The 9,655-nt window shown below is 55.2% G+C and overlaps 1 protein-coding gene across 1 annotated transcript; it reads left to right on the top strand.

The window, feature by feature from the left end:
- The first annotated feature begins 703 nt into the window (after positions 1 to 703).
- Positions 704 to 9,375, top strand: Gata5 (GATA binding protein 5). Its single transcript, XM_006976053.4, has 6 exons — positions 704 to 1,867; positions 3,260 to 3,435; positions 6,595 to 6,720; positions 7,099 to 7,186; positions 8,186 to 8,310; positions 8,640 to 9,375. The coding sequence occupies exons 1-6, from the start codon at positions 1,324 to 1,326 to the stop codon at positions 8,793 to 8,795; spliced, it is 1,215 nt and encodes a 404-aa protein (XP_006976115.3). The 5' UTR covers positions 704 to 1,323; the 3' UTR covers positions 8,796 to 9,375.
- Positions 9,376 to 9,655: the final 280 nt, after the last annotated feature.

Below are 9,655 nucleotides of genomic sequence, written 5' to 3'. Positions count from 1 at the left end.
CACGGTTCCAAGGTTAGTCAGGGTACTTCCCTTATCTTAGGAGCTCCTGCCTCACCCACGTATCTGTGCGCAGCACCCCTGGGCCTTTGTGAGCAAGTGAGAAACATTCGCAGCCATCTTCGGGCCCTCCAGGGCTGCTGCACCTTCTGAGTGCTCTCCATCTGGAATGCTCGGTAAGCCAGGGGACAGAAGTCACAGCAAAACTGAACTAGGTGCTCTGAGCACCAGCCTCCCAGGAATGTGAGGGCCTGCGTTTCCAGCACCTCAAAGAGACTCTGGCCAAGTCGAAAGCCGCGGGACTTTGAGTCTAGCAGTCGGAACTGTTGTGGCCTTAGGAACTACGTTGCTCCGCTCAGGGTTCGCTGACACTGAGTCCCTCCCCGGTGGTCCTGCTTGTCCAAAAACGAAGCCGGCTGTGCAGTTTCTGGTGGACTTTGGGTAATTGCTTCGAGTAATTGCTGGTGAACAAAACACCCAGTAAGAGAATAGAGGCCTGAGCCCTGCGGTCCCTATGGAAGCTAGATCCCCATGTAGGCCCAGAAGAATAGGGGCCTCAAGTGCGGGCCAACATAGTTCCAGCACCATGGGTCTTTAGGTTCAGTGAGGCCTGGGCCATCGACTCAACCACGGGACATGGAACCGGCCTCTAAACCAGCCTTGGGCTGGAGCTTGGAATAAACGAAGGGCGAGGGCTGAGACCTGTGAACACAGCAACAAAGTTCGGGATTTTCGTTTAGAGCGGCTGCTGTCCCAGGACCCCGAGCGCGCTCAGCCTCTTCGCACCGCCTGCGTTTGTTCGCGCTCAGCTGAGGGGACGCGGGTGCGCTGTGGTCCCAGAGCCCGACAAGCGGAGCCAGTTCGAGTCACGTGGCACTGCGGCCGGAGCCCTGGCGCTGACCCTAAGGGGAGGGAGGCACCGACTCGGAGAGGGAAGGGGCGGCCCGGTGGGGGCGGGGCGGCCGGAGCTCCCGGGATTCCCTGCAGAGAGGCTCCGGCTGGAGACCCAGTCTACAACCCACCGGTCACGGGCCCTGGGTCAGAACCGCGCTTTCCTGCTCCGCAGGTGAGGGATTTGGCCGGCGATCTCACCTCGCGTGGCAAGGACCTCGCTCCTGGGGCCCTGCGCCTCTTCTAACCCAGGCATTCCACTTGGAGGAACTCTGGACCTGCCCCAGTGAAACGGACTCAAAAAAGCGGAGTTTGCAAGCCGAGCAGCAGCACCTACCCAGGGCGAGCGTGAGAGCTGATGTAGGGGACACAGTGACTCTTGCCCTCGACGCCTGTCTTTCTTCTCTGCAGGTCAAGCTCGTGCCAGGGGGGAAAATGTATCAGAGCTTGGCGCTGGCCCAGAGCCCTGGGCAGGCCACCTACGCCGACTCGGGAGCCTTTCTGCACGCTTCGGGAGCCGGCTCCCCGGTGTTCGTGGCACCCACGCGTGTGCCTTCCATGCTGCCCTACCTGCCTGCGTGTGACCCCAGCTCGCAGCCTCCCGCGCTTGCCGCACACTCTAGCTGGACTCAGGCAGCTGCCGCTGACTCCTCAGCCTTCGGCTCTGGAAGCCCGCACCCACCAGCTGCACACCCACCGGGAGCCGCCACCTTCCCGTTCACACACAGCCCAGCGGGGTCTGGCAGCAGCGGCAGCGCAGGGGCCCGGGACAGCGGCGCCTTCCAGGGCGCGCTGCTGGCTCGCGAACAGTACCCAACCCCGCTCGGGAGACCCATGAGTGCCTCGTACCCCACAACCTACCCGGCATACGTGAGTCCCGACGTAGCCCCTTCATGGACCCCCGGACCCTTCGATGGTAGCATCCTTCACGGTCTGCAGGGCCGCCCTAGTGGCCTCCCTGGCCGCAGGGCCACCTTCGGTGAGTACTGGGCTGGGGTTGTCCGGTGGACATGGTTCTAATGTTAACTCGCGCAGCGATGTACTCGCTCGCTACGAAATACAATGCATGAGAAAAGCCGAGATGCGCCCTCCTGCAGTCAGGGCTCACCGTCCCGGTCTGACCCACAGAATCCCTCCTAGAATTGCCAGGATACAGGAACCTTTTCGGAACACAGTACAATGAAAAGCACTCGATCCAGAATTCTTTTTTTTTTTCAGCACAATAGCAAAAAAATAATATATTTCTGTTTTTCACCCGACCAAACCCCAAAATAGCGTTCTGGATTATATCATTTTGGAACCTACAACCTAAACTTTTCTTGGAAAGTTTTGGAAATTATTTTTGGTTTTAAGACAGGGTCTTATTGCGTTGACCAACCTAGCTTCAAACTTAACAGCAGGTCCTTTTGCTTCAGCCTTCCTAAGTGCTGAGCTTACAGGCATGCACCATTATGCCAGGCTAAAAATGAGTTTTATAAAGTTCAAAATACTGATTATTTGAACAAGACACCACAGCCTTCCCGTTCTGCAACACTGGCATTCCAGCTTGAGATTTCCACACCTCCCAGGAACATGCATTAGATTAGATTAGATCCCGAGGTTGTTGGGCTGAGAATTGCTCCTCTGGGTTTCTGAGTATTTCTGAGGCACAGTCAGAGCAAAGAGGGCCAACCTCTGTTTGCAGCCCCAGGGCCTCCTCCAGGCCATCTCTCCAAGAATGTGGAAGCCTGCCGCCTGATTCATAGCCCCCTCTTGGCCCAAACCAATCTAGTGCACTTAGACAAGGGCAGCTCCTGTGCCTGGTACCCACCTCCAGCGGGTAGATGATTGATCCCACCCTGCCCCCAGCCATTGTCCCACTGCTTGCATATCTGTAGTTCCTGGCTATACCTGGAACTGGACCCATATTCCCTGATGCCCTGTGGTCTTGCCTTCTGGGGGAGGATAGTAGTTGACCCAGGTCTCTGTCTCCCAGTCCACCCCCCCTTGAGGCCCACTCACACTTACACAGGAGATCCTCAAGTGGGGTGGGGAGGGAGGGAAATAAGGCTCTGCCATCCCTTCCCTCTGCCTGTGTAGACACATCTGCTTCCAAAGCTTATTAAAAATACAAAGGCTGACGTGGACCCTAGTTAAGAAAGGGGCCATCTCAGGTATCTACCTTAAAGTTTGGTTTATTTGTATTCTTGTCTTATAAAACCAGCCCTAACAAATTTCATTAAAAACTAAATAAGACTAAGTATATAAATAAATCGCCCTTTTAATGAGTAAATATAAGGAATTTATATAAAAGGAAGGCAGAGCCCAGCAGGAGCCCTCAGGATTTCTGGAGGGGCAGAGGCCCCAGCCCACGAGCTTCTTGTCCCCACAGTACCTGACTTCTTGGAGGAGTTCCCCGGTGAGGGCCGGGAGTGTGTCAACTGTGGAGCCCTGTCTACACCACTGTGGCGCCGTGACGGCACAGGGCACTACCTATGCAACGCCTGCGGCCTCTATCACAAGATGAACGGCGTCAACCGGCCACTAGTGAGGCCTCAGAAGCGTCTGGTGAGTGTGGCAGGGGAAGACCAGGGCTAGAGCTACAAAGGGAATAAAGGAAATGGCTGGCTCCTGCACACTCAGTGGTGTCCGGATTCCTAAAGGATGGGGTAGGGATTGAAGCACAGGGCACTGTGAGCCTCCCAAGGCTCCTGGTTGGGCCAGGCCAACTCATCTCTTCCTGGAGTTTGAAAATATTCAGGGAACCATCAGGATCTGAGCAAGGACTCCTAATATCAATCTGGCTCAGGTCTTAAAACTCAACGCAGCATCGGCAGGTTACTTGGCAGAACAGTGTGTGTTTCAAAGCCACTTGCCACCTGGCCCCAGGGTGTCCCAGGATCAGGTTTGAGAGTGAGCTCTGCCCTGGATGCATAAACCACAGTCTCTGTGGGACCCTGAGGGCTCAGTGCTCAGTGGGATTGTGTTGGTGGTAATGGTGGGTGGCATCCTGGCCGTATTAGAGGCCTCAAGGTGACCGGCACAGAGAGAGTTGAGGGAAGGGGCACTGGTCCACTGATGGTGATGTCGAGAACCTAAATGAAAGAGTCTTTGGGTATGTGTTCTGCGGCAGCAGTTGCCTATACTTTGGGGTCCCTAGGAAACCAGGCGTCTGCCTTTTGCCTGTCTCGCTGGCTAAATCTTGTTTTCACTTTTGGTTCTTTCTGGTACATGGTCACGTAGTGGCTGGTTAGAAGTGAATGAAGCTCAGGCTTGGGCCACCAAGAGTTGTTGAGGCAAGAAGTAGCTTTGCTCTACCATCTCACAGGCAAACCTTCAAGTTCAAGTTTGTTTGGTTGGTGTTTGGTCGGTGTTGGCAGATCACCTAATGTTCTTGCTGTGGAGGCTAGAGTGGGTGCATGGGTCTCCTACCTGGGCGGGACTGCTCCTGAGTACCAGGCCCTCCTGTCTAAAGTTGTGAACCCCAGATGAGTGTCAACGTCTCCCATCTGGGAGGGTGCTTCTCACCCTCCAGGTTTCAGAAGGTCCCCATGCCCATATCAGGCAGGGTCGGGGGACTGGCCGCCCCAGTCCTGCCTGAGAAGCGTGTCGAACGTGGTTTCCTGAGGCACTAGCATGAGGCTGTATCTTTGAACACTCTGTGTTATGGGCACGTGAGGCCCTAAGATGGGGACAACGTTGTGAGGAGGCAGGTAGGATGCAGGAAGGGACTTCTCTTCCTCTGAGCTGGCCTGGAATTTGGGGATCTGTAGACCCATTCTGCCCACCACTTTGCCTCTTGCCCTCTGAGGGGCCACTTTAGAGGCTGCTGTGCCCTCTGGTCCCTTCCTTCAGTGATCTGCCTTATAATGGAACCCCTCTCCACGTGAGCTGCCCAGCCTGTTCTCCGTGACATCCACTAATGCGGAAACCATAGATAACAACTAGATAAAAACAGCCCAGGCGTGGAGGACTGCATCCGAGGCCTGGGGTACCGTCTCCCCAGGCAACAGACCTGTCCTGTCCCTCTCCTCCATGCCAGGTTCTGAACTGGGCACCCAGGCACAGTAATAGGCAAAGAAACACCAGGCAAGAGCCCCTGCTCTGCTCTGGGGTAGAGGGGTGGGTTTTCTGCCCCCACCGCCCACCCCCAGAAATGTTCTTTTCTCACCACTAACATCCCCCTCAGTTTTCCCTCAGTAGTCAAGGGACAAATCTTGGCCCTAGTCTGCTGTGTCTCCTAAAGGAGAGGGTCCACTTGGAACTGGAGGCATTTCCAGCCTTGGCCTATCTCCAAGGCTCCAGTTGGTTCTCCACCCAGCCAGTCTTGGGTAACTGGGTTCTGGGTTCCAAGGAAGCCACTCTGCGACACTTTGTACCGCAGCTTTCGTTTCCAAAGGCTCTCCTGAATGTATGACTTGCCCTCCAAGGAGGGCTCCAGCCTCCTCCCCTGAGTGTCCACCTTGGAAATTTGGAGGCTAGCACTCGGTGCAGCTCTTCCTTCGGGTGAGCAGCCATTGAAGATGAACTTCTTTTGAAAAGAACAGACAAAAAGAACGCATCCAGGAGAGGCTCGCTGTGGGCACCTGAAGTGGCCAGGCTGCCTGCACAGACAAGGAGGAAGGCCGGATGGAGGCTCGGGGGAGTGGGGACCCGCCGGGGTGTGGCAAACGGGCATGTGCCCCAGTGTTCAGAGGAAAGAGGAGGCTCTGCCCCCCTGGCCCCTCAGTTCCCTGTGGTCCCTTGACACGTCTGGGCTCCCTTTCCCCCTCTGTGCAGTGACTGGCCGTTTGTGAAGGTTCAGGAAAAGACAATGACTTCTTGGGTCACTGTTTTTTCCTACGTTCTTAGTTTGCAAAAGTAAAGCATAATCGCGATGAAAAGATTGCAGCATGGTTTCGACTTTTCTCTTGCACTTCTGGGGGTGTGGGATGAGTCCGTGAATCCTTCTTCCTGTGTACGGTCTGCCATGGGACACTCGCCTTCGCTTCTCACCCACCATGTCTCAGAAGGCAAAGAAGAGAAGCCACAGGCCAGGGCTCCCCTAGGTCTGCAGATCCAGCAGGAACTGGGATCTGCAAAGTACCAGGCACCTAGTTAAGTGTGACTTCCCGATAAACACAGATATCTTACTGATCATATTCCAAGTCCTGCAGGGGGTACACTTACGCGAAAGCTTAGCTGTCCCTTTTGGTTGATGTTCTAGAATTGTAGTTCAGTCTGAAGCCCTGAGCCATAAAAGGGACAGTTGGGGTGTCAGAGGCACTGCTAAAGGGCAGGACTAAGGTAGGGACAGAACAGTATAGTGTGGTGCCAGTAGCTGGAATAGATAATGTCACAGCCAGACTGGGCTGTGGGGTTTAGGAAGAGCTTAGGGTCCAGGTGGCCTCAGAATCCCACAACCAGATCCTGAAAGGTCTGTTACATCTCAATGATGGGAAATGCCCAGGGGTGAAGGGACTGGTCCTGGGACCAGAAGGCCAGTGGGTCGAAGCTTTGGTGAACAAAGGACATCATATTCTGCCAGACAGGTCCATGGAGGCCTCAAGCCTTCCGCACCCCCAAACGTCTCACGCAAGCAGAGTGGTCCCTGACCCGGCAGCTGGTAACTGCTGAGTCTAGCTCCGATCCATCCTGTTCATTGTCATTTACTGCACAAGAGCCCCCCAAGTCTGGGTTCTGTCCCCCAGTTCCCGGACTTACCCCAGCTCACTTGTCCCACCCCAGTCCTCATCCCGTCGATCCGGCCTCCGCTGCTCCAACTGCCACACTGCCGCCACCACCCTCTGGAGGCGCAATGCGGAGGGAGAGCCTGTGTGCAATGCCTGCGGCCTCTACATGAAGCTCCATGGGGTGAGTGGCAGGAAGTAGCTATCTCCATCCAGAATCACGGGGTCGCCCCTCTGCCCCAGCTAGACCGCCCCGCCCTTGGCCCCTGGCTTGAACCTGCCATGGGAGTGCTACACCCACTCCTCCGGAAGACCAAGCTGTTGCCTCCAGGCCCACTGTGCAGACCTGCCCCTCATGGAGCGCCCCAGGGCTCTCCAGCCTAGGATGGATGCTGGACACCCAAATCTTGCCCTCTATGCACTCAGCCCTACCTCTTGTCTCTCAGGCAGATGGGATGGGCATCTCCAGGGTGGGACAAGAAGGTGACTGTGGAAGGGCCTGTGCAAGGGCCTAGGGGTGAGCAGGGACAGGAGCAGCCACCTACCCTTGCTGTCCTGCCAGGTGCCACGGCCACTAGCAATGAAAAAGGAGAGCATCCAGACAAGAAAACGAAAGCCGAAGAACCCTGCCAAGATCAAGGGCTCCTCAGGTGCGCAGGGAGCCCAGCGAGGGGGGGGGGGCGGGAGGACACACTCCCAGGCCTCTGAGTCTCACTCTAACCCTGCCCCTAATGGGAGTCCTTCAGCTTGTTGGGGGAGGGGCATATGATGTGAGCTGGCCAAACAGTGGGACAGAAGTGGTGGAGTGACATTTTATTTGTGCACCCCAATAAAACTTATCTGGAGATCAGAGAACAGAGCCAGCCACCAAATTATACATAGAGGTCAGGCAGTGGTGGCACACACCTTTAATCCTATCACTCTGGGATCTCTGTGAGTTCAAGGCCACCCTGGAAACAGAACCAGGTGTGGTGGCACACGCCTTTAATCCCAACACTTGAGATCTCAATGCTTTTGCTACCAAATATTTGGGAAGCACACACGCCTTTAATCCCAGCACTAGGAAGGAAGATGGCAGGGCACAGAAAGGTATGTAAGGCGTGAGTAAACAGGAAGTCTCGCTCTGGAGGCTGAGGAGTTAGTGAGGCAAGGCTGGCTGTGATTGGTTCTGTTTCTCTGATCCCCAGATAAGTTTTATTGGGATGCACAAATAAAATATCATCACAAAGTGGGATAGATAAAGCCATACCCAACCCTCACCTTTCAGTGCTATGTGACTTTAAGAAGTCTCTGGCCAGGCGGTGGTGGCACATGCCTTTAATCCTGTTTGAAACCCTGTTTCAAAAAAACAAACAAGCAAACAACAAAAAGTCTCGCTGGGTGGTGGTGGCGCACGCCTTTAATCCCAGCACTCGGGAGGCAGAGTCAGGCGGATCTCTGTGAGTTCGAGGCCAGCCTGGGCTACCAAGTGAGTTCCAGGAAAAGCACAAAGCTACACAAGAGAAACCCTGTCTCGAAAAACCAAACCAAAACAAAACAAAACAAAAGTCTCTGAACCTTCCTGGACAAGGACAAGAGAACTGGCCGCGTGGCAGGAAATACGGCAGATCTAGGCCCCTTCTGTAAACATCCCCCATCTTCCCTTCCAGGATCCGCAGCAAACACTGCAGCCTCTTCCCCCACCCTCCCCAACACTGAGGACCAAGGCACCACTTTGAAGGCAGAGCCCAGTCTGGCATCTCCGGTGTGTGCTGGACCCACTGTCACCTCCCAGGTAAGGGGCATGAGGCAGGGGAATGCAAGAGACAGGTCCTCACACTTCCTTGGAGAACCTTGACTCTTCACCAACTCAGATCCCATCAAGCACCCAGGACCTCTCCCAGAGCTTTGCTGGACACTTAGCCCTCAACCACCAATGTGGTGGCTTCCTTCCCCAGAGCTATGTGTGGTCCAAAGCCCTGCAGGACTTACTATCATGCTCCTCGGGGGCCTTTGCACTCATTCTAGGTTGAGGGCCCTTGGAGCAAATCACCTATGGCATGCCTCCCAGCCCCAGAGAGGTGGTAGACTCCTCTATACTCACCCACCCCATCCTGCCTGCAGGCCTCTAGCCCAGCGGATGAATCCCTGGCTCCTGGTAATTTGGAGTTCAAGTTTGAACCTGAAGACTTTGCCTTCACCTCCTCGTCCCTGAGCCCCCAGGCTGGCCTCAGTGGGGTCCTGCGTCAGGAGGCCTGGTGTGCCCTGGCCTTGGCCTAGGTGCTAAGGAAACTGTCACCACAGTGGATCCCAGGAACAGAGCCTGCAAATCTGGCTCCTAGAGCAGAGCAGAGGCCAAGGGGTCCCAGGAGCAGAGGTTAGCACCTGAGCCAGCAGCCCCAGGGGTCCCTCACCACTGTGGTGGGGGAATGTTCTGCGATGACAGCCTAGAAGAAGAAGGCTGGTGGGTGAAGAAGGCTTGAAGGCTCATCCAGGATAGCAATGGACTCCCCAGAGCCCTCACGGGCCCCTCTGTAGTCGAGACGAATGGAGATACCCACCAATGACTTGAATGCCATCAACAGTCAACATTTACAGTTTGTAGCAGCTGGCAAAGGTTCACAGCATCCCACAGTAAAATCTGATCCAAGGGAAACAAACAGAGCCCAGGCGGGCAATAAGAAGGAGGGGACCCAACACAAGGCCTCTGGGGTCTCGAGTTCTTAACTTTCCATATTTGACTCTGCAAGGTTGAGTGGGTGCTCTCTTGCCTACAAATGCAGAGCTATCAGAGACCGGTGTGCAAGCTGAGCACTGTACCAGGACATCACCCCTGGGAAATACATCCCTCTGGCCAGCACCACAGACTTCTGTATTTATTTGTATGCTTGTCTCCTGACAGGGCATAAAAGGCCTTGTTCTGGCAATCTGTGTGCTAAGGCTTTGCTGGTGAGCAGACCCACACAGAGACACTGTGGAGCTGGCCTTGTGGCCTGGCTCAGCTATCGTTCCGTCAACTGGTAACACGGTCCTTTGCAGCATACCCTTCATACCACACCATGTCAACTGGCTGTGACCCTGCCCGAGAGGTGCAGGTCAGTCCTAGGGCCCTGGTGCAGGGAGGTGACAGGCAGTGAGAG

This window comes from Peromyscus maniculatus, chromosome 4 (genome assembly GCF_049852395.1).
Source record: "Peromyscus maniculatus bairdii isolate BWxNUB_F1_BW_parent chromosome 4, HU_Pman_BW_mat_3.1, whole genome shotgun sequence".
Classification (NCBI taxonomy): Eukaryota; Metazoa; Chordata; class Mammalia; order Rodentia; family Cricetidae; genus Peromyscus; species Peromyscus maniculatus.
Note: the sequence above shows the minus strand (reverse complement) of the source record. Positions and strands in the feature narration are given on the sequence as shown.

Excerpts from the sequence above, each read along its gene's own strand:
- Gata5 (XM_006976053.4), top strand. The coding sequence starts at position 1,324 with ATGTATCAGAGCTTGGCGCTGGCCCAGAGCCCTGGGCAGGCCACCTAC. Across the intron at positions 1,868-3,259 it reads TGGCCGCAGGGCCACCTTCG|TACCTGACTTCTTGGAGGAG; the intron begins GTGAGTACTGGG and ends TTGTCCCCACAG. Across the intron at positions 8,311-8,639 it reads GACCCACTGTCACCTCCCAG|GCCTCTAGCCCAGCGGATGA; the intron begins GTAAGGGGCATG and ends TCCTGCCTGCAG.